The 24,327-nt window shown below is 43.9% G+C and overlaps 2 protein-coding genes across 3 annotated transcripts; one reads left to right on the top strand and one right to left on the bottom strand.

Moving 5' to 3' along the window:
• The first annotated feature begins 806 nt into the window (after nt 1-806).
• On the top strand, nt 807-21,113 carry LOC108039866 (netrin receptor unc-5). 2 transcript variants are annotated; one of them, XM_017117014.2, is made up of 10 exons: nt 807-1,306; nt 8,246-9,119; nt 9,722-10,003; nt 10,512-10,682; nt 13,070-13,123; nt 14,576-14,887; nt 17,337-17,465; nt 17,552-17,744; nt 18,464-18,537; nt 18,596-21,113. In XM_017117014.2, exons 2-10 carry the CDS (start codon nt 8,444-8,446, stop codon nt 19,906-19,908), a joined length of 3,204 nt encoding a protein of 1,067 aa, XP_016972503.2. In that variant the 5' UTR covers nt 807-1,306; nt 8,246-8,443; the 3' UTR covers nt 19,909-21,113. The 2 variants fall into 2 exon arrangements, with proteins under 2 accessions (XP_016972503.2, XP_016972504.2); XM_017117015.2 differs by lacking the exon at nt 14,576-14,887 and having other exon boundaries at nt 851-1,306.
• On the bottom strand, nt 20,996-24,327 carry LOC108039868 (mismatch repair endonuclease PMS2). Its single transcript, XM_017117016.1, has 8 exons — nt 24,147-24,327; nt 23,928-24,087; nt 23,728-23,871; nt 23,098-23,666; nt 22,407-23,043; nt 21,642-22,352; nt 21,335-21,588; nt 20,996-21,273 (listed from the first exon to the last, which is right to left on the bottom strand). The coding sequence occupies exons 1-8, from the start codon at nt 24,270-24,272 to the stop codon at nt 21,163-21,165; spliced, it is 2,712 nt and encodes a 903-aa protein (XP_016972505.1). The 5' UTR covers nt 24,273-24,327; the 3' UTR covers nt 20,996-21,162.

The raw sequence follows: 24,327 nt of genomic DNA, 5'->3' as shown, positions 1-24,327 counted from the left end.
ACTCCAATGTCACCGAGTCGAGTTGATAAAAAGCATCGCTAAAGGCCTTTTAATTGCCGCTGCAGTCGATAAATCATCAAACGGGAATGGAATATGAAAGCATCTCAGGAATCCAGTGCGTAAAATTAGAATGCAACGACAACAACAACAACACGCGGGCGGAGGCAGGAAAGATACAAAATAGCCAAGGAGCCAATATACATACTCGTACCTATACATTTACATCCACGTCCACGTCGTAAAGTGCGTCCAAACGGGAGAGCACTCTCTCTCTCTCTTTGGGCTCCCACTCCCCCACTTCCTGCACATATGCTGCGGACAACAACAACGCAGCATGCTCCTCCTGGGGATGCTGCGTGAGTAAGAGAGAGAAAGAGAGAGCGCCACTCCGAATCAAAGAGCGCAACTACACTTTGAAAAGAAATCAATTTAAAAAAAAATAACAAAATATAATAAATATAATAACAAATTTAATTTTAATTTTATTATTATTTTGTAATAAATTTATTGTAGTCAAACATGAATTACAAATAGGGCCAGAAAACTAAAAAGAAAACATTTTTAAAGTAGGTTGCGAAAGCAACTCCTTTATTTAGATTTCCCAGTTCCTTATCTAAGGTCAAAATAAAGAGATTCCTTATATTATGAATTTAAGCTACATTTGTTAAAAATATATAATGAATCAAGAAACTTTATTTTGTTCAATTAAAAAAGAGATAGATAAAATGATAGTTGAAGGCGTTTTTGGTTATATCAACATGTAAAATATAAGATTCAACTAAATCTTTGATGGTAATTTTTTTGCTCAGTGCAGGGCCCTGTCGTCGCTGCCTTTTGCTCTGGCCACGAATAATCGACGTCTCATTCGAACGTGAATCGCCGAAGTAAACGGACGCACGCCGGCTCGACGCAGTGGTTGTTTTTGAAATTTCGTATGTTCGAGCGCGCGCGTATTGAAAACCCAGTGCAAGATCGTGTGAACGGCGATATATATATGCGGGATAGAGATACCTTACCTTGTGCCATAGTATCAATACCAGCAGGATATCTTCTCGGTGCCTAGTGAAAAGCGTAGTGAAGTGCTCTGTCATAATGAGTGTAAGCGGAGACAAGTAAACTAAATGCGATAAGGTTACAGATGTCCTAAGCACACACAAACACACACTCGCACACAACAGCCGCCTCTGCAAGGATTCCAGGGGACTGGGGACATGTAACTGGATCTGGATACATGTTGGCTCCTAAGACAACAGCCCGCTCCTTTGGTCGCACTGCAGAAACGGGAGCAACAAAAGCGAGACACCGGGTAAGTAGCGATGCTTAACTATAATAAGAAACCCCAGTGGCTCGGACAGGATAAAAACAGGACACACAAAGGGGCGCACTGCAGTTGTCGGCCGTCGTCGCTTCCTGCGCCGCTAAGTATGCCACTGCAATGCTATTTTAAGGTGCAAAGTGCATTGAGTAGGAGGTGAAGTGCCGAACAAGACCAGGACCAGGACCAGCTAACCATAACCCACACACACACTTTACAACTACGGCGACAACACACAAAACGTATTCAAGTGTAACTAAAGACGACCAATTCACAAACAAACAAGCGAGCCAGTAGCGTTAGCGGGGGAGTGGGAGGGGGACCAAGGGAAACGGAACCGACTGGAGCGGATCGGACGACCCTCGAACCATGTGACCGCGGGGGAGGGGTGCGGGACGACAGTGCCTATAGGGCGAACCAAGGGCCGCTCGCTAATGTTTATTATGAAAAGCGTGCCCTTTTGAACGCCATCGTGTATTTTTATTTTTATTTGTATTTTATGATTGCGCTTAGCCATGTGTATTTGCTTTGAGTGCGACGGTGTGTGTTAGTGCACAGGAAAAAAATACATCAAATTATAGAGCACCTTTAATCTGCATATTTAAAACGTTTTTATGATTGAGATTTCTTGTATAAATTCTAGTTTAAAAATCTTTATTATTGGTTCTATCATCAACCTTCACATATGTTAATGATAAATCCATGGTCTTAAAATCGCTGTGATTTTCTTGAGCTTATCATTAGATAAGAAAGGTCGTAATTGAGAAGTTTGACAGTACTTTCAAAACCGCTTAAACCTTGATCCCCTAATATTTGCAGATAATAACTTTTAAATTTAAATATAATAAAGCAAATAATTTATGATCAATTTTAAAAAATGTAATTTTCGTAATTTCCATAGCACAAATACAAAGTCAAGAGTTATTTATTAATCCACTTTTCTGAAATCATATCAAATAATTTCCACAATACACAATAATAGCCTACCCAAGCATGGAATCGTTATAAATTAAAACGAATAATAATTTTCCAGTTGCGGAAAAGTCTATTTCCGAATGACCGAGTTCTAGATCGGTTTTGGAAATTTATATTTTTCTCAGTATGTTTATTTATGTTTTTCCTGTCACACAGTGGGGTGGAGGGGGGTGGTCGGGCGGCTGTCGAGAGGCCCTCATGAGAGTGCAGCACTCAATTCATTGATAAAAGATGCAGCTACAATTTTAATAGCAACTCCGGCCAGCGGGATGCCGCGATCAACATGCCGCAATTACAGTTATAATTTGGGCCTGTAACCGTTATTCAAATGTAAATTCAAATGTGGATTGCAATTACCAACCCTCCGCGACAATCGGTGGGTTGGTGGGTCGGTGAGTGGGTAACAAACAATCGCCAATTGGCATATAATGATCCCCTTTGGACGTCGAAACGTCCTAACTGACTGCCTGACGTACCGACTGACTGACAGACAGACGAAATGGAATGGTATTATACTTTGGAATGGTAAGCAGTGGCATGGGATTCAAACAACCAGCAGCGACACTCGGAACAATTCTCAGGCCTTGACAAATGCACGTAATGATTGGACTCACACTTTGGTTTCTGCTTTTTAACAATTTACGCGCAGCTCTTACTCTTACCCCTTCACGAGTTCTCACACTCGGCCTAGTAGCCATAATTTTAGGGGTTGTGCAACAGCACAGTAATCGAAACTCAAACCCCGTCGTAGATACAGATACAGCTGTTCCCGGCGATGGGCAAACAAGGGCTCGGCTTTCGATTTTCGGGACATGGGAACGTTGAACGTTGAACGTTGCATGAACATCTTTGACTCCTGCGGTGATTAATTGTCATTCCAGCGTTCTACAACATATGTAGAGGTCGTTCGGGCTGGGTTCCTACATATAGGTTCCAGGGTTCATGGGACCGGGACGCGACTTAACACTGGATTAGATGTCGATCGAAGTGAAAGAATAGGCTCTTTTCATTTTCTTTCGGCAACTGGCTTTGTTCCGAAAGTAGGTAGCCGATGGTAGTAAGGGCGCAGCCGGGCTTACCGTCGTAAATCGTTGGATTGAACCGAGCCGATCGATGATGGTGAGAATCAAGAGGGAATTAACATGCCTAGGTAGTCTAGGGTAGAACTTTCTACAAGCCCGACTCTTATCATTGCATCTTTGGAGGTTGCGTAGGCAACTGTTTTTCTGTTTTTCTCTGGCTATCATCAGCTGGCATCATGTGGCACCACTTTTGGCAACATAAATTAGGCCAGGGGCATCATTTGTTAGAAGCGGACACATTAGAACTTTGCTAATACGATACAAATGATAAGGGCCGTCATCAGTTGTTCAGTTTGTGCTACTTAGACTACTGATGGAATCATAAATAATTTGTTTATCGCATGCAGACGGGCACAAGTATGCTGGCCCTCCTCCCACACTTCATCTGCGATTGTATCTGGTGTATCTTGTAGTAACATGAGCTGTATCTGGCCCATAACTCATGCTCGAAACTTTTGTTTCTACTTCTAATTCCTCGACAATTACGCTTAATTAATTTAAAGATGTTTGTTGTCGTTGTGCTCTCGCAACGCATCCCCCGTTGAGTTGTTCGATCAAGCGACGCTCGTCGCATTCAATTTTGAGCAGTTATGACGGCGGCTCGGCGGCTGTGCGGCAATGGGGGAGGATTTTATAAATAGATTAATTAAAATCATCTTTAATTGTTTGATTACAAGACAAGCGTGGCCCGAAAAAAAAACGCGAAGCGAGCTGAGATCCACAATAGCCGCCTCTATAAGGTCTCAAGTTGCTGAGTGAGTGTGTGGGCAAAATGCGCAACATGTGAAATGCAGATGCCTCAAAGTTACCAGCACGGTCCCTTAGGCATTAAAGATTTCATTTGTGCTACAGATGTTCCGGCGATTGTACAACATAACTACAACGAGGAGTAGCAAGAAACGCCGGAGTACAAGTCACACGCAATTGAGGCAGCGGCATCTGCGGCAGCCACATCCACATCCACATCCACATCCATGGATCCACTTCAGGGCAGTCACCAAAGCGACTGGCGCAGCGTTTCGAGTGGCATTTGATTTTAGTGCTCGAGAGTGTGTGTGCGAGTGCTTCAGAAGTATAAAAATTATTGCTGCCAAGCAACTGAGTCAGTCAGTCATCAATTATTTTATAGAATGCTCACTTGTTTTGTGTGTTCTGGCATTGTTCCCCATCCCCATCCCCATCCACATTCACATCCCCATACTCATCCCAATCCCCATTCCCCCATCGGTATCCTCATCCACCGAATGCCAGCCGAATCTGTGTTCTTGGAGTTCACTTGGAAGTTCTCATTCGGCACAGGAAGGGCTTCTCCGCCTCTACACTTCGCTGAGACTCCGCAATAGTTGTGAAATTAAATTGAATACGACGCCGATTATCCCACGCAGTCTTCCATTCGCATTTCCCATTCATTCAGGCTGGCTGCCTAGGAAGCAAGTGCCGGCGACACAATTTTATCCTCCTCCTCCGCGAAATCCGAGAGCTTGGGAAATCATCAAAGTTCAGCGGGACTTCGGTGGCGTCTTTTGCTCACAATATAGGATGATTACATGCACACGCAACTTGCGTATCTTGCCATAAATCTCAAAGACTGCACAGCGAAAAAAGGAATCTTAAAAAGCTGACAGGGTAATTTTGTTGGCCAAGTAATCCGTCTGGTTTTATAAGTCTGAATATGAAGTCTAATTTACTTATAGATTTTTAATTTAGTTCGTTTTTTCTCTAAACTTTCCAGTATTATTATTGATTTAGCACATCCATTCTCCAGCTTTCAGCTGATTATACTTAAATAACATTGAAATGGCCATACCCTAAAATGTTTTAAACCCAATTGCAAAGTTCGGTAGCCATCCAATTTCAAAACTTTTTAAAATATATAATAACTTCATCCAAACAATTCAGATTTTTCCGAAAATCCACATCAATATAAATTAAAGCTTTCCAATTTGTTTAATTCCATCTACCATCAGCAGTAATCCTCTGTCCACCCTGGCTGGAAAGTTGACACTGCTAAAAACCCTTCTGAACTCTGATGTGTATAATTTCACACGAGCTGAGTACTTATCACATCACTATCACAGCTATAATTATATTTAACTTTACTTATTTCGAATGATAATCTCTGGCTAATGTTAACACCATTCCAACATTTTTGGACCACTTAATTCTGTATAACTTATCTCCTATTTAAAACAGTGTTATCTTCTTTGAAAAGGATTGAATTACATAATAATATTTTCAGTAATTTCAAAAACATTTTATTGCTCAGTGCATGTGCGTGTGTGTCCCACAGTTTGTCATTCAGTCATTCATTCCGAGGATGAGGAAGTGGTAGGAGGTTCCCCGGATGCTTGCGTGCCAAAATCAATGCATGTTTTTTATTTGCCAACGACAAGTTTGCATTCAATAAATAAAACCCATTCGATTATAAAGTACACCCGCAGACAATGAAATGTCGCTGATAAGCGCCTCTTACAATCCATTTGGCCTACTTCACTTCATTAAAAATCTATTAAAAAGTAATGTACAATACCCCACCGCCCCGATCACTGACGTTCTTGTTTCGATAAGGCAGGCTCCAAATCGATTGAATCGGGGGTATTTTATGTGCCAGACTTTGATTAATCTCGCCATCAGTTCAGTTGTTCCGTTGTCATGTAAATATATGCCTTCAATTCAGCATTATTCCTGAGAGAAGCTGCAGTAATAAATAAGCTTTGTTTATATGAGCTGAAAATCAGTGTTCGATTTTCGCTGATGGCGATATCGATTTACTTTAGCCGAAATGTAATTTAGCTAAGCAGCCCGGCGCACACAATGTGCCCCAATCTCGGCCTCGTCAAACAAAAGTCTAGACAAATCGAAAACAAAACGAGCTTCAATATCCACATCTATAATTGAATGCACACACAAAACAAAGCGGATAGAGTCGGAAGAACACTATTATAATCTGGTCAGTTACATGAGAGCTCCGCCCGCCCACACACCATATATGGAATATAGCATATAGCATTTACCATCCATTTACCATCGCCACACGAAGGAGAATATTGACAGACACTCAAGTGTCCACAAGCACCCTGTAAATCCAATTGAATTACGCATAAAGGCGCTTAAGCCGAATGAAACGATGATGACGACCCATCAAATGTATTATTTCCCTTTAACTTCTGATTACCCGATATTTTATTACGATTCGTGGTCACGACTGCTACTGGGTACCTCTGATTTGGCTGAGTTGTGTGAGCTGTGGCGCATGGTCCCTCTGAACATAATCACTTATCGCATATCAGCGTTTCCGCAAAATTTACATATCGACTTTTACTTGATGCGCCTTTTAATGGCCCACGTCGTCGGCAATAAAATTTTGTTTGAGCGGTGTGAGGGGAGTCTTTGAGTTTAAACTTATGCATGATTAATACATAATTACAAAGACAAACGCATAAACTCCAACTCGAAGTTGGGCTCAAAGACGGGGGCCGGACTTATCGCGGTGTTCGTGCAGGCATGCCTCGTCTATTTCTCCGCTTCCCACTCCACTCCACCACTCCACTCAACACCGACCACATAATAACTCTGACAAAAGACAAAAGGCGCTTTTCCCACAGCCCGTGGAGGAGACCACGTCCTGAACGAACCGCCTAGGTGACCGGTGGAACTGCAGTGTGGCGGAGCATACTTATACCTGTTATTAATATTTCGATTAGGTACCAACGATTCGTAGAACCTGACGCATGACTTGCATGGCTAATGGAAAATTTTGTAACTTGTGACCACGCTGCCCTACACTTGGAAATTCGTTGGTTGTTGGGGAGTATTGGCCCTCTGATTGATGGAGACAACTCATCGATTGTGCTGCAAAAGGACAGGAAGTGTCCCTAAGTGCAGACGATACATTTTCATTTTCCATTGATCCTGTCAGTAGATTGGAATCGATGCGAACTGAAGTATGGCCTACCTAGGGCAGGAAATGATATCTAAACATGGGAATACAATTTCAGATAGTTTCGCCCATGAAGTGAGCATCTTTAATGGAAGGGTATTGTTACATTATTATTCGAGTTTCCCATTAGACCCTTTAGCCACCCTTAAGGCATTGTTGATTCTGGAGAATGTGATCGTAAACTGACACCTTTTATTCTTGATTTCAGAAGGGGTTTTACGTCATAAAAGGGCAGGTGTCTAGCTGAGAATTTCTCATATACAGTCGAAATTCTATATTGACCTATTGGCCCAACATCTGCCTCCAAGAAAACAGACTGAGTCATAGGATTGATTGAACTTTCATTTAAAATCTCTATGGCCAATAAAACTATTTAAACATAAAGACAATTCGAGGAACCGAAATTGAATTGTGTTTGATTATAGTTGATCATTTATGATTCAGAACTTTAAATTGTGTTAAAAACTTTATTTATTACTTTAAACATGTTTAGAGATAGTTACTAAATATTATGTTTAATAAATAATAAAGGAATTATATCGGATAATTCAATGTTTATTCCTGTTGTAAGATATCCTTAAATTGGTCTTGGAGGTCTCAAAAAATATTTAATAATAATTTAATAATAGTTTATGCAGATTGGTGGTCATTTAAAATATTTTTATATGCTCTTATAGGAGCGATAAAAAAGTCTGTAGTTCTATTCCAGTAGAGTATAATCAAGCCGTCTCTAATAGAAAAATCCAAGTCCAAGACCATAAGTTTGTTAATGCTAAGCGTGTGCGTCAAAGATATGAACACTTTAGTCAAACCATGGACACTTTCGTGGCTTGACAGACCGCTTGGTAAATAATCGCCTTATTGCCAAGTGCGCAAATTGCCCGGTCGAATAAGTAAAGGTAGCTAACTGGCGTTTCTTATCTGCCTTTCCAGATCGTATTCACCACGTCAACGGAGCGAGTGTGCAGCTAATGCTAATGCCAGCTCCTTCAGCTAGCTCGCCACATCGCCAGCAGCAGCAACGACTATTGGCATTGCAGGTGTCCCTGCAGGTGCATCAGTTGCACAGGAAGCGCAGGACAAGGAGACACCTCCTCCTACGAACGACGGGCCAACTGACAGCAGCGAAGCATGGCGGTGATTAATAAAGCCGGAAATGTGATTGCCCTGCTGGTTAACCTGCAGGTAATCCTGCTGCTCTCGCTGCCAGTTTCCGGGGAGTTGCCGCAGCTGGACTACGGCAGTCTGTCCGCCTCCCTGGAGGAGGATGCGATTGACCCCCTGACGGCGCTGGCCCCCTTTGCCAACTCCCTGGTCACCGAGGAGTCGGCGTCGCACCGGAACAACGTGGAGCTGCTGGGCAATAGCAGCGAGGATGAGAATGCCAGGCCGCCGCAGGGATCCTCCTCCTCGGGATCATCGGGAGCGGCAGCGGGATCTGGAATACTCCTGGAGGAGTTCAACTCCGGGAAACTAAGTCCCGGCGAGGCCAGCAACACCCTGCCCATTTTCCTCATCGAACCGGAGAGTGTGTTCGTGGTCAAGAACCGGCCGGCGGTACTCAAGTGCAAGGCCTCCCATTCGCTGCAGGTGTTCTTCAAGTGCAGCGGCAGTTCGCAACCACCGCCTTCCACGCACGAGACCCACGTGGACCCGCACACGGGGGTCAACATGGAGGAGGTCACCGCCACCATCCACCGCGACCTGGTGGACGAGTTCTTCGGCGACGGACCCTTCAAGTGCGAGTGCCAAGCCTGGTCGTCGCGTGGCGTGGTCAAGAGTCAGGCCGCCACCGTACACAATGCCTGTGAGTACACTGATAAAAATATATGGCTTACATACTTTCTTACCAAATTCAAGTACAACAAGTTTGAGTTGGCTATTACACAGACTAAAAAAATTTCACTAAAATAAAACTTCAGTGTAAAACTTCAACGGTTTGACTGAAAATCTTATAAAAATATATATTTTTAAAATGCAGAAGATTTGCTGACATTAGCAAGAAAATTTCATTAGTGTTTTGTGACTAGTGCAGCTGCTTTTCAGTTTATATTATCTAAATCTTAATCTTAAATCTTAATAATTTTACAATTCATCTGAATATCCTTTATAAAATCTTTATAAAAACAACTTTATAAAGACAATAAAATCATTTAAAATTCGAACGCTTTGGTCTATTCAAATGATACAAAGTTGTATTCTATTAAACGAAATTTGTGTTCAAATATTTTCTTCAAGTTTTTTTGTTGTGTGTTGTTTTAAGTGTTCGTTTTGTGATAATGTAATGTTAACACACCTTAACCAGGGGTTGCTTCCTGTCGACAACTGACCCTCGCTTAGCTTTCCCCTATCGGTATCCGAATCTATATCTACTTCGGTGTCCTGCATCTGTCTTTTTCACCACCACAGATATTCGCAAGTCCTTCAACCAGTCGCCCACCTCGCTGCGCCTGGAGCTGGGCAGTCGGGCGGAACTGCGCTGCGAGCCACCCGGCGGTTTCCCGGAACCGAAGCTCACCTGGCACAAGAACAACGCGGTCATCACGGCGGACGCCGAGCCGGGGATCAGCGTTTCGGCCGGCACGCTCACCTTTCGCCAGGTGGCCCTGCAGCACATGGCCAACTACAGCTGCAGTGCCGAGAATATCGCCGGCAGACGCGTCTCCGATTCCGCCGTGCTCATCGTTTATGGTCAGTATTCAAGGGCTCCAGGGCAGGGTCATGAATTTAAAAGTTCTTTTTATTACAAGGTACTCTTAGGGGGTGAAAATACCCAAAACAAATGTTTCGTTCTTTATAAAATAAGTATTAAATAAGGTTATTTGGACTCACTTAACAAAAGAGATATTAAGGCATCGTAAAACTTTTTAGGCAATCTGATGTGTTCAAGATGTTCAAAGTTTGATATATTAGTCTTCAAGTAACCTGTTATGAAAATGCATTCAGTTGGAAAAATCATTCAGCCCTTTCTTATCACTATTAGAAAGGATTTTTTTTTGACAAGGAATTGTTAGAAATAAAAATATATTGATGTAAAACATTGTATACAGATGTAAAAATCCTTAAACCCCTTTTAAACCCCTTTGATAAGTCGCTCTTATAAATGTGTAGCACGTTAAATAGAGTACCGGGTAATGTCATGGTCGCGTTCCTGGTCGATAACGCTCTTAATTATTTTATTTCTGATTTCATCCCACAGTCAATGGTGGCTGGAGCACCTGGAGTCCGTGGCGCGAGTGCAAGTGTGCTGGAAAGCCCAGCCAAGGACGGAAACGTTCGCGCACCTGTAACAATCCAATGCCATTGAATGGGGGCGCCCAATGCCCGGGCCCCCAGATCCAGAAGTCCCCCGATTGCGCCGCATGTCCAGGTACGTTCCTGCGGTCATCCGCAAAATTGTGGGCGCTACGAATTGCGGCCAGCACGCCCATTATACGGGTTTCCTGGTTGGGGCGAATGTGGGGAGGCTTAAAGGCAGCTGTAAAGCAGCAGCAAAATTGTCAATTTAAATGGTATTTGCGGCCGGGATTCCAACTTGGGCGCCACCTGCACATCCCAGTTTCCCAGTTTCCCGAATTCCCTTTGTCCACCCCGCTGACTCTGTCGATACATCTCCTGGAGCGTCGAGAACAACGCGTATTTTTCACACCAGGGAGGATGGTCGGCGCCAGGGGAGAGGGGGGGCCAGAGTGGCAAGGACAGTCCAAAATACAAAGCACTGCACAACGCAAAAGTTCAGGGGGCGTTCCACAAAAAAACAAGAGAGAACGCTATAGTCGGGTGCCCCGACTATCAGATACCCGTTACTCAGGTAAAGGAAGTGCGAGGGAGATGGAGATAGAAACTTTGATCACGCATAACTTTTTAACGAATGGTCCGATTTGAAAAATTTCTTCTACATTTCGATAGGTATTGATAAACACAATAAAACTCCATTTTTACTTTTCCGAAATATTTAAATTTTTAAAATCGTATATAAGCGATTGTGGGCGTTAAAGGGGGCGTGGCACCTTTTTGAAACAAACTTGCGCTGCGTAGGAACTCCTTGAATCTGCATGCAAAATGCCAATCTTCTAGCTTTTATAGTTTCCGAGATCTCAGCGTTCATACGGACAGACAGACAGACAGACGGACAGACAGACGGACAGACGGACAGACGGACAGACGGACAGACGGACATGGCTATATCGACTCGGCTAGTGACCCTGATCAAGAATATATATACTTTATAGGGTCGGAAACGCTTCCTTCTAGCTGTTACATACTTTTGCACGAATACAATATACCCTTTTACTCTACGAGTAACGGGTATAAAAATGGAAAAAGACAAGATAAGCTTAAGGGTCAATGCGAACTAGGCATACTCTAAGGATTTCAGTGATTATCATAATCCAAATGGGAAGGGATTTGCATAAATGATTAGAGTGGTATTGAAATTGATTTGCGGCGTACGGGATTTGTGTGGATTATTTCAATATTTGCTTCATTAGAGTATAATCTAACCTTTATTAGAGTTTATGTTTTGCGATTTTTGTTAAAACTTTATATATTAGTAAATCGAAATTCATAACAAAAAGTTAAAGAGGTAAAATAAAATCAATTAAATTAATATAAAATTTGTTCATTTTGGTATTTCTGCTAACAATTTTTTTTGATTTGCATAACATAACGTTTTGTTACGTTGAGAATATAAAACATTAACTACAGATATAGAAAAAAGTTAATATAAATTGTTCTTATTCTTACATATAAGTTAAGAGTCATTCCTTTTTCATATGTCAATCAAATTACGGGAAAGTTTTAAGTTATTCTTGTCTGTCATCTCGATGTCCTTTTTTAAGAATAATAACTTAATCCATGTGTATTAGTACTAAATATAGACCAACCCCTCTGCATAGTCACCATACCCGGTGCGAACAATGGTATAATACATTTTTGAGTGAGTGCTGAGTATTTCATTTTAAACACGCATTCGGTGCCTTGGACCGACGACAGATATCTCCACATGCGAACGCGTATATAGATGGATAGATTGGGCCGCCGACTTTGGCAGTGGGAAGAGGGAAGGGAATGGGGAAGAGGAGCGGGAACGCCTGCCGTCGGCGTGCCACCGACTAAATGGTGACAAAGGAATGAAACCGGGGGAAGGGACCAGGGACCAGAGACCAGAGACTTGGGACTGAGGACTGAGGATGAAATCTGGAATGGATTCATATGGAATGAGGTGCACGGTGGTAGATGGGGCGCTCTTTTTGACAGACGCACGGGCGGCATGTGTTTGAGACTCTTCACTTTTATTCATGTAAATTTATTGTATTGCATTGTATTGTATTGTAGTGCTCGCCCAGATACTCACCCACACGGAGATTTCGTAGGATACTTGGCCAGGCGCACAGCGGGCACAGCAATGAGCAATTGTTGACAGACAAGCGGGGCAAATGGGAATGGGAGTGGGAGTGGAACTGGGAATGGGACTGGGAATGGGTATATATACACTCCAGAAGGGGGCCTTTCGGCCGTCAAGAGGGGGATGCCATTGTGGACTGGGGTATTTCTTTTCTATGAAAAGTGTGTCATAAAATTAATTTTAAATTTCGCTTGGCTTTCGTTTTTCTTTTTTTTTTTGGTCCGGACTCCTTCAATCTGCCGACTTTTCATCCCCATGGAACCGTGTCAACCTTATGGTCCTGCCGCCACGCCCACCAACGCCTGTGATTACGCCGTCGTCCTGTCGCCACTGTCGCCTGCCAACAACAGAGGACACTCAAATCGTGAGCCCTGATGGATTTGACATTTCGTCGAGTAAGCGCAGTAAGTTGAACCGAAAGCCCGACAATATGCATTTCCCTCAAAGGCTTCGCATCCCAGGAGGGGATGGGGAATTGGGGGCCAAAAGGATTCAATACGACATTGTGTTCGAGCAGTTAAACTTGAATGCTTAACGAGCCGTCGACAGTTAAATTTTTTAGTTGGGGTTCCCTCATATTCACTGGGGCCTTAACAATCCAATAAACAATCGTGTTAAAGCGAACCGGAGGCATCAGCATCCAACCAAGCGTGGCGTCATTCGTTTCGGGACTTCCCCCAAAAAACTACTCCATACTCTTTAACTGACTTTAACTGAAGTGACTTACTTTCCTGCGGGGTCGACGGTGACGTCACTGCGGCAGATAGCAACTTAAAAATCACTTACCACGACTTACGCTCTCTGATTCATGCAACAGTCTGGCCGGGGTCGAAAAGGATACTTCCAGGGATGGGTATTGACTGGGGGTTGTGGGGGTTGGGGAGGGGGTTGATCAGGATGCGGACGGAGTAGCGGGGGAAACTAAATGCCTGGCAATGTGATGATGGCTAGCGACAAGTCCGGAATTCTGTGCGCCCTTTTTGGGGGTGGTTTTATGTTTCCAAAACAGGAAGTGCCAAATGCCGATGTATTTATATCAGTATGTGTGTACACTCAGGGAAAAACTACATCTGGAATTGGTAATTAAGTAATAAATGTCATTGGTCTAACTTGTTTTTGAATAAATTATATGAAATCCTTTTCTGAAAGCTCTCAGAATAAACCTAATAATATTGATTTTAATTTTAAACAATTCATGAACATACACTTATTCGCAAACTCTTGTTTTATTTTGAAATACAAGGATACTATACAATTTACTTTGTATTTAGTAAATTTAATTTTTTTCTTTAATTAATATTAATTACTTTTGTAACTATTTTGGCTCAGTGTACTGCTGTCGAACATATATTTCAGCTGCCATTGGCATGCATCACACCATGAACAGTTTTGGCTTTTTGTTTAGCTTTCGGACTTTCCGTTTTCTCCACCCCAAAAAGAAAGCAGGGAAATTGAAATAGCAAAGAAAATGCGAAAATAGAAAAGCATTAAAATGACAATCACTTTTACACACCCACCCACGCACAAACCCCAAAAATCAGCAGAGGCGTCGCCAATGGAGTGCTGGGGGTAAAAAGAAAATCAAATAGGAATAAGGGACGGAGGAAGACCCACTAATTTTATGGTGGGAACAAACTTTCGATTTCTCCCCACGGACCATCTATTAGACCGTAATTGTGTAGCAGCATCGAGGGGACGAAAGAGGGGAAAGCCACGTCCCTGGTTATGGAATGGCCCCCGACCATCTTGATATATGACCCGGGGAGTGCCGCTGTCGGGAATGTGTGCTAAATCATGTTAATATGACTTTTGATTTCTAAACTGCCTGTGCTTTTGCCCTCCCCATCCATTTACAGTGGCCCGCTGGTCGGCGTGGAGTGACTGGAGCATCTGCTCCGCGGAGTGCATTCAAGTGCGTCGCCGGAAGTGCCTGACTCCGGGGCAGACTCAGATTTCCGAGGCGGAGGAAGCCGGTGATCTGCTCCTCGGCTCCGGAGTGGGCATGGCCGCCCTCATCGCCTCGGGGGGAACCGGAGGCGGAGGAAGCCCCAGCGAAGCTACTGGCTCGAGTTCCGACAATATCCCAGGATATGGCAAATCATTGTGCGCCGGAAAAGACATACAAACGGCCGAATGCCGCGGCGAACAGTGCCAGATTGGCAAGGATGGTGAGTAGTCGCAGTCGCAGTCGCAGTCTGTGCTTATGACAAGGATGAATGCCAGGCAGGAGCAACAAAGTAGACAGTTAGACAACAATAACAGCAGGGACAGAACCCAGAACCCAGAAGCCAGAATCAAAAACCCATGCCTCAACCTCACACAAAAGCCGAGCACTCAACGCTGATTGTCACAATGGGAAATTAACCAAGTGCATTTGTTTGTGCACGACCACGAGCTTATTTATATCTGGCAGTATAGAAAGTATTGAAAGCATGGCAAGGACAGTTCACCCCAAAAACCCCCCCAAGTCTAAACTCTTAACTTCCGACTCCCAATCCCAATCCCATTCCCCAACCCAATCCCAATCCCCATTCCAATACAAAACCCAATCGAAGAAGGGTCCGTCGCAAATCAATCGCAGCAGCACTTGGAATTGAGATTTAAGTGGGGGTCCCACACAAGTCTGCTGAGGGTTTATGTGCTTTGCCAGATAATTAGGCGTGCGGCAAAGACAGCAGCATCAGCATCAGAATCCGCACCCTGCCCCATTTGCCACCCCAATTCCGGGCTTTTCCCGTGTCATTGTTGCTGTTTGCGATTCGATTTTCAATGTGTGGGAGGTGGGGAAACGAGGGAGGTAAACTTGTGCGATTGACCCAACTCAAACATAGTTTTGTGCGGTCCATGGGGATCAATTAGATGGCTGTCACAGTGTGTAATTGAAAGGATCAGGGTACAAGGACTTGCTGCAGCCTTCCGATATGCCTGGGGTTTTTGGCAGGTTTGTCTTTTATTTGATTGCCTGCTGAAAAGTTTACGAAGAGCGACACTGTGCAGCTTATTTTCGATTTTATTACGATTCGGTAAAGCTCAACCAATCCGGAACAAATTCCTTGGGCCACCGATACCTGCGGCTTCATCATGGCCCATTGTCAGCAGCTCGTACTCAACCATCTGATATTAAAAGCGTATTTGTCAGGCCAAGGAGACGAATCCCCTTTTGATGTCCCGTGCAGGAGGAAAAAAAAAGAAAAAAAACAGAAAAGTAAAAAACCAGCATGCAAAATGCACAAAAGCGAATGGAAAACGAAAGCCCTGAGATCCAAGATCCTTGGAGTATCCCAGTTGGGGATGCTGATGCTGCTGCTGCTGCTTGGGACTTCAACTTCTACTTCTACTGCTGTTTCCGATGCTGCCGCTGATTTACAGCGAATATAATTGCTCATTTCATACATTGTATAATGCGTCCGCCCACCCACTTCTAGCCCTGCTCTACCGACTGTACGACTATACGGGGATACTACGGCATAATAATCATAATATATACAGAGTAATTCCTTGCGCTGCAGCGATTCCTTTTTGGCCAACCAGTCACCGCCAGCGCCAGCAACAATGACGACAACAATCACAGCAACGGAAACAGCCAGCGCAACAATGGGCGTCCGATGGGTGGGAGGATTCCATGGGTATGGAGATGGGCATGGAGATGGGCATCCAGATGGGGAATGGATTGTGGGGTGTGGGATGTCGGGGAACTGACTGCTGGCGACGGGGGGCCGCCGGCGAATAATAATGCGAAATAGACGGAGCTGGACTGGGGATGAGCATACAAACATAAAACATTAAATACAGACATACACTGCTCTGCTCCGCCAGATACGGATACGCATGGCTGCTCGGGATTGATGACAATGGGTGAGAGAGGATGCCTGTTTGGTTATGGAAAAGTTCAGTTCGGTTTGGTTCAGTTCAGTTCAGTTCGGTTCGGTTCGTTTTTGGTTTTGGTTTCGGGTTGACGTTGACTCAACGTCCATGAATGTGTGGATTTCGCTTGGCAGGCATCCTGAAAAGCATGAGGGTGGCGGATTTACGCAGAAATCTCATGGTTTCCTCCTTTTTTTTAATGCCCAAACACACAAAGATTGGCAATTGGAATGGGGTGGCGTTGGCAGCATCTTGGCTCGCAGGCTGGAATTGCAGGCAGGCTGGCTTTATTGCCATTCAGTTCTGTTGAAGGTGAACGGATTTTGAAGGACCCTTTTCAATGATAAGCTGGGGAATACCCAGTGGTTAAGTCCCTATCATAGGAAGAAAGGGAAATATGTAGTTGCAAGTGAAAAAATAAATCAAATGAAATCAAAAAGATATCATTATTTGAATGAATATATTTTGTTGGCAAAGAACAGTAATATTTTTAAAGCAACTATATAAAACGACATGAATTAAAGAACATAGGCTATTTAATATGTGCTTGAAATACAAGTCATAATTTCATAAAGAACTAATTTTAACAAGCAATAGGAGCCATAGTTTTCTGTCTTACATTTATTAAAAAGAACCTGATTTAAAATAAATTAACAAAGAAAGTGCGAAGACACCTTCCATTGCGTGAGATTACAGGGTATAATCAGCCGATTCAGCAGTTTAATATGAGTGCGCATCGTTTCGCCATTGCAGATTTCGATTGGACCCTCTATCTGGGACTGGCCTTCATAACCGCGGTGTGTTTCGCCTTTGGGACGGCGCTCATCTGCTGCGCCCGCCGTGGCATCCGCACCAATCCCCACTACAACATGGCCCGCTCAGGTGAGTTGAAAGGACTCCCGCTGCGTCCTTGTGCTGTTGCGTTCGCCGCCAGCAATTGACCGTTTGTATTTCGACTCCGTTTGCAGTAATGGACGCGGATTATATGCCCGGCGTTGTGGAAAAGAAGGAGATGCGCATGCACATCGAGGCCAACAACATGGGATACGATTACGTCAATCCCGGACATCGTTATTTGCCCGGCGAGCACATCATGGGCATGGGCATCGGTTGTGGAGGCGTCACGGAGCACCACTACGATGTGCCCAATCTGTCCGCCAAGTAAGTGTACAAATAAGCCATAAATGTTATTAGTTTGCCCTTTTATATGTCCTTTTTATCCTTTGGATACTCATGAGTCTTGATTTGGGTACAATACGCTGTAAATACTCTGGCCATAAACTTTATAACTAGCAAATAAGCCCGGCAACATTTTAATATTTACGGATTATCTACGATTTGAAAGGAGTTCTTTAAATATCAACACTTTTACTGGAAAAGATGCTTAAATATTATTAGTTTTCTGATAGATCTTTTCCTATGGTAACCCTTTTTCAGATATTTGTCATAAATTGGTTAGAGTACTTACATAAATACAATACATTTTCGACATAAACTTTGGACCGCTTTAATTTTTGAAGACTAACTTCGATCTTAATAAGTCCTAAGTTTTATTGCTTCTATTTGAAGGGAACTTAAATATTAACTCATAAAATCTTTAAATATTCCTCGTTCTGTGTTCTTAAATTAAAAGTCTTGTCAAGCACAAGGGGCTTTCATTTTTATATGACTCATCAGTCATTAAAATTCGCCTAAGACCGCGTATAGTTATGAGCTTTTTAATATTCTTGTCGCGGATATTGAGTACTTACAGAGAAGTTATTTCCACCATACTCCTTTTTGCTGTATTTTAACAATGTGTAGACATAAACTTTTTAATCTTCCCTTGTTTACCGAAAACCCTTAACTTTAAATTAAAATTGGATTTTTCTTGCTTTCAGTTACACCAATCCCATAGACCATCTGAGCGTGGATTACTTATCCGAAACGGGGGAATCCTCCACCGCAGATACCTGTAAGTAAACTTGATAAAAGTCAGCTAAATATGAATTACATATCCTTTTCTTGAACAGCCAACTCCACCTTCGATATGAACGGCAAGCTGTCCATACTGAACGCCTCGAAGAGCAGTTGTTACGAGCTCCTGGGAAGCGCCGGAGGACAGCTGCGCCTCTACGGTGGAGAACTCCTGCTCTTCGTGCCGGAACACGCCATAGGAAAGCATCTAAAGAAGCACGTATCTCTGCTCCTGTTGAGTGACGAGTGCAGTCGTGTGTCCTGTGCCACCGAAAGCTCCATCCTGTGCAGCAGTGTGGTGCACAGTGCCCCACGAAACTACAGCTTCGTGAAGCCGGTGATCCTGAAGATTCCCCACTGCCTGGTGGCTCCGGAGCAGTGGCATGTGCACATCTACCATGCTGACAGCGAACACGACGAACTGAGTGTCAATTGGAGGCGGGCCGTATCCGTCGGCGAGGAGACCATAAACACACCCATGTTCGTGCAGCTGGAGGCGACGCATGTGTTCATCATGACGGAGCAACTGGGCCACTTCACCGTGGTGGCGGAACCTAGGATTCAGCAGCCCTCGATCAAGATGAAGCTGTTGGCGTTTAGTCAACATACCCCACCCAGCAGCGCCAACTGCAGTTTGCGGATCTACGTGGTCAAGGACTTTCCCAATAGCCGGGATATCTGCGCCAATGTGGAGGCCAAGCTGGGCGGCAGCTTCCTCGGCGAGAGCCAGGTGTTTGCCTTCACGCTGAACAGCCGGAATCTCAACATCCGGGTGAGAAGCGCGGATGTGGAGGCAGCAGCTCCCTACGAACATGCCATACCCTACCAGCACATCCTCAGCAACAACTCCATCCTGCACTGCGAGTTTAGCCTGAGGAGACAGGATCAGAACACCCTCTGCGTAGATTTCGGGCAGGGGAGCGAGGATGACTACTATACCTTCAACATTCCAGCCCACTCGATGAGCGGCTCGGCGGAGGAGCTGGCCTCCACGACGAACACAACCATCTCCATTGACCGCCAGGGCAACTATGTGAACGAGAGCTGTGTGATGGATTTTGTCCAGCTGCCGCATGCCACCAAGCGTCTGATCTGTGCCGCCTTGGATCCCCCGCGGGCAGACGAGCGGGACTGGCGATTGCTGGCCAAGAAGCTGAATACGGACCGGTATATCGCCTACTTTGCCACCAAGGCCTCGCCCACCGAACAGATCCTGAATCTGTGGGAGTGTCGGGCGAATAGCTGCCCCGGTAATAGTTCCAACTCAGTTTCGCACACGATAATGGCGCTTCTGCTGACGCTGAAGGAGATGGGGCGTCAGGATGTGCTGGACATCATAGTGGAAACCATTGGTCCGCTGTGGATCTAAAACAAAGGACTAAAATCGATCCTGTTTCGCAGCTCCATTTAAAAGAATTTTGGCGGAAGAGGAACATGTTTTTTTAAGTATTTCAGAGACTAAGAGAAAAAGCTTTAATGAAAGTTATCTTTTGGGAATTCCACTTTCGCCAAACTCCATAAGAATAGAAAACGAAATCAGGAGGTATTTAAACTAACACACTAAGCGTTGATTTTCTCTGTTGAGTTTTTAAAAGTTTTTCCCAGTTTTACCTGTCTTCACCCCGTTTTCAGTGACAAATCACTATTTATTTCCAAAGATAACTTATCCAACAAACATATATAACACCTAAGAACTGAACCACCTGCAAAGTTTGTTAACGTGAGATGGGAAAATCAGCGTGAGGCCCTTGGTCCCTTGTGGTTGAAAACAAAAATGTTCATGAGTTGCCTTTTATTTACAAAATGTATGAACGACGCGAACGAAAAACGAAACGAAATCTGGAAAATTGGAATCGAATTGACGAAAATATTGAATCAAAGTGTAGCTGTAGTCATAGTCACTAAGTTACTGTAGTGTTGTGTTCTAAGGTAACTTGCTCAACGAACTCTGTTCCCTATGGGTGCCATGCATTTTATACACTAAACAGGAAGAATGTAGCGATTAATTATACTTGTGGCTTAGCAAACTTATAGTTTTAAACACTAAACTCTAGTTTTACGATTGAGGAGAAACTGTTTGTGTACGATACGACAGCTGTAAGATACGAGTGCATCGGGGGCAGTAGGCCAAAATATATATAGAATAAGTTATGGCCAATTACGAAAGACAACCGACAAACGTTTGAATTCGAATGCGGGACTTGTAAACTGTTTGCCAAATCGTTGAATTTCTCAGCCGACTCTAGTTACGAATAGTCACTAAAGATGAGCAGCATTTAGTAATCAAAACTAAGCCATAGCACACGTATACCCGAAAGTATGTAGCCTCTCAAATATTATATATAAAACGTACCCGTATATGTATATTTAGTGTACGATCTAGTAATAGTTATTAAACAAAACAACAAAACGAGTAGCTTGTTAGACATACTCAAGTGATAACCTTTGTATTTGTCTCTAGTTGTAAGTCTGATCCTGTCGTTTAATCGTTAATCAAGTAAGCATTTACAGAACAATGACGTATACTTAGTGGCTCAAAAGAAAAGTTAAATAAAATAAAAACCGCAACAATAATTAATTATGCATTTTATGCTTTGGTCTGTAAGCTATCTGAATCTGACACTCATTCTGACTTTTGTTGGACTTCAGTAGTCTCCTCCTCATCTTCGTCGTTGTCCATTAACATTGTTATATTAATGAGATGGCGCATGGTGGGACGTCCATGTGGACAATTCTGATAGATACATTTTTGTTTAAACATTTTCTTATTTTTAAAATCACATTTTTCTACATACCCAAGGCTGGTCGATTTCTCCCATTTGTGTGATAAGTCTCCTCATAGTGGTGGTCCTGTTTAGGGCAGTGCCAATCATGACAGATTTCCGGCAGGCTCGGGAGGCAAACATAGCTCGTACCCTAGATGGACGACAAATCGTGCCTTCAGGTGCATCCTGCAGCATGAAAATAAGCTCATCTATGTCCTCCTTGCCGAATTCCCATCGTTTGCTATGTGGCTTGCCCAGCAATTGTACCTTTTTTGTGGCAGGAGCTGCAAGTGAAGAAATTTTCAGTAAAGAAACTTTATATAAATCTCAAGCGTACCCTCGTAATTAATCTCAAACTTGAAGCCGTTCTTTTCGAACACAGACAGGTGGTCTATAAGCACCATTTCGTTAACAGCCGTCAATTCGAGATTTTGGGGCACTGTCAAGCGCTGATACTCCAACTGAGTGGAGCGCTGCAGCGTCTCAAAGTTGTATTTTTCATCGGTGGCATGCTGATCCACAATAAAAAGATCGTCCTCCAGTTTGACTATGATAAAGCCCAGGTTAAACTGTCCTATGATGTCCATGCGGGCAAAGTCCTCCTTTCTGATCTCCCGCTGCAACTCGGCCTCCGCGTTGCTGTTCTGGTTCGGATTAATTTCGGTCTTGAAACGTAGACGCTGCAGCTTGGCACGTGCCCTGCGATCCCGCTGCTGCTGCTCCTGGGCCTTTAAAGAGGACGCAATCTCATCCAGCGTGGTGCGCAGTTCTCCGTTTGAAAAATTTTCCGGCGGCCCTTCTTCCACCTCTTCATCAAACTCTATACGAGTGGGTAGCTCAATGTGATCATCATCCTCGCTGCCAATATCGGTTTCTTCGGATAACTGAGATAAGCTGGGTGGTTCTGGGTGAGATTCTGGAATTGTCTCCTGTTTGGCTGCTTTTGTTTCTGGCTTAAATTCAGCAATACTACGACGGCTTTTAACTGGCGTTAGAACCTTGCAATCAATGCGAGCTTCTTTGGCTGGTTTCATCAAAAGATCATAGGCTGCAAGGAATTTACATTAATTACAAGATTATGGATTATTTAAGGCGTTCTTACCTTCTGACTCCTTAGCCATTTCTTTAAGATTCAAGAAACTATCGTCAAGGGAGCCCTGTTCCTTGTTCTCCTTTATCTTTTCATTATCACTTGCTCCTTCAGATTCCGATTCGCATTTGGAGTTCTGTTCTTTCGGCGACTCTTGACTGAGAAAATTATGAATCTTCTGCATTTTCATAGAGCGAGTGGCCAACTCTTCAGTTTCACTGCAGCGGCGCTTGACAGGAACTGAAGGTGCTGTACCTTTCGTATCACCAGTCCGTCGCCACTGGGTAAGCACATCCATAAATCTCTGCGAGGAGCTAATAGGAACATCTTCATCGTCGCCTTCCTCGTTCTTATCTTCATTGCCCAGTTCTTTAGGGGATTCGGTTTTCTCCTGCTTCGGTTTAGGCTCCAGCATGCTCACAATGGTGGTGTTTTGCATTTGAAATGTAGCTGGAGTCTGGCCAAAAGTGTCCAATAGAGATTTTTTCAGCGCCAGCAGTAGAATCCGCTCGTTGTTGATCAGCAACTGGCGTTTGTCGGGCGTAAGATTCACATCCACATCAGAACGAGCGGTGACAATATTGAGGTATATAAATGGCTGCTGCTGAACATTATAGCGATGGTACACCTCGTTCATGACCTTGGCTATCTGGAATGGTTTCATTTTATTTTATAAAAAAATCCTAAGATAGTTTTGTCTTACATTTTTAGGATCACAGGGCCTTGAATTGACGAAGAAGTATTGACGATCTCTGCTAGAGCGGCCAGCGCCATGTCGACAGCTGGAAATGAATCCCTCCAGTTGAAAGTCGGCTTGGTTAAGCCGCTCCACATCCTCGGAGCTGATTTGTGGGCAAGTGGTATCGGCTGCATCTGCAGTGGATTCGAGATCGGCCCGCAATCCCGCCTCGCTCAGCTGACCCTGCTCGAACGGCGACTTCAGGGGCACCAGATCAGCCGCCTGGCGTGCTCCAAATATAGCTGATATATTGGCTAAGACTTCCTGGTTTCCATGCGTCTGGAGCACTACTGTTTTGGCGCCTTTGGGAGTTTGATTGCTGCACAGGATGCGAACTCCCTTGGTGACTAGACAGTAGGCCTGCAGGATCTGGCACATTTTGGTGAACTCTTTCTTGATATTACGGGTGAAGTCACGGCGTCGAACGGGCAGAGTGGCAAACAGATTGGCCAGAGTTACAGTGGTGCCCACTGCACGAGCACACGGAGAACGCTTCTTGATCCTGCCATCGTGGTCGAGCTCCACCTTAATGCCTGGAATGTGGAGCTATTTTTAGTGGGCTGAAGGGTAAGAAATACCTTGTCTAGGACTCACCCACTTCAGTGGACTCGTGCCGTGTTTGGATAACCATATCAGACAAGGCACAAAGTGAACTTAAAGCTTCGCCACGGAACCCAAAAGTTTCCACGCCTAAAAGGTCCACGAATTCCCTTATCTTTGATGTGTGGTACTTGGCAGCTGTAGGAGGTAGGATAACCAATCTTTTCTTGCATTATAAAGATCATAGAACTTACTCATGCCCTCCAGATTCACTTCCTCCACGCCACTGCCATTATCGCTGACCTCCACACCTTGCAATCCCTGATCCTTTAGCTTGATCTCCACCAGAGTGGCACCCGCATCTATGGAGTTCTCCACCAGCTCTTTAACCGCCACTGCCAAACTGAGAACCACCTGGAATAGTTAAAAACAAAGATCAACAAACATATACAAACTAAAAACATAATGTTTACCTGTCCTGAGCAGATTTTGTGAACTGTGTCCTTGGCAATAGCTTTTATTTGACCCGAAATCGCGGTAGTGGGTGGTGGGAGCTCCGCGTCATCACCCTTATCCACTATTTGATCGCTTTCGTCCATGGTTTTTAAATAAATAAACAAAATCAATCTTTTATAAAGATTGTGGCGCGTTTTA

Source organism: Drosophila rhopaloa, unplaced genomic scaffold, assembly GCF_018152115.1.
Source record: "Drosophila rhopaloa isolate 14029-0021.01 unplaced genomic scaffold, ASM1815211v1 contig_115, whole genome shotgun sequence".
In the NCBI taxonomy this organism is placed as follows: Eukaryota; Metazoa; Arthropoda; class Insecta; order Diptera; family Drosophilidae; genus Drosophila; species Drosophila rhopaloa.
Note: the sequence above shows the minus strand (reverse complement) of the source record. Positions and strands in the feature narration are given on the sequence as shown.

Bases quoted from the DNA above. Each gene is read 5' to 3' on its own strand.
- LOC108039868 (XM_017117016.1), bottom strand. From the start codon at position 24,272: ATGGACGAAAGCGATCAAATAGTGGATAAGGGTGATGACGCGGAGCTC. The intron at 24,088-24,146 runs GTAAACATTATG...TAACTATTCCAG, and splicing joins ACAAAATCTGCTCAGGACAG to GTGGTTCTCAGTTTGGCAGT. The intron at 22,353-22,406 runs GTAAGAACGCCT...AATTCCTTGCAG, and splicing joins AATGGCTAAGGAGTCAGAAG to CCTATGATCTTTTGATGAAA.
- LOC108039866 (XM_017117014.2), top strand. From the start codon at position 8,444: ATGGCGGTGATTAATAAAGCCGGAAATGTGATTGCCCTGCTGGTTAAC. The intron at 10,683-13,069 runs GTACGTTCCTGC...TGCCAACAACAG, and splicing joins CGATTGCGCCGCATGTCCAG to AGGACACTCAAATCGTGAGC. The intron at 17,466-17,551 runs GTGAGTTGAAAG...CTCCGTTTGCAG, and splicing joins CTACAACATGGCCCGCTCAG to TAATGGACGCGGATTATATG.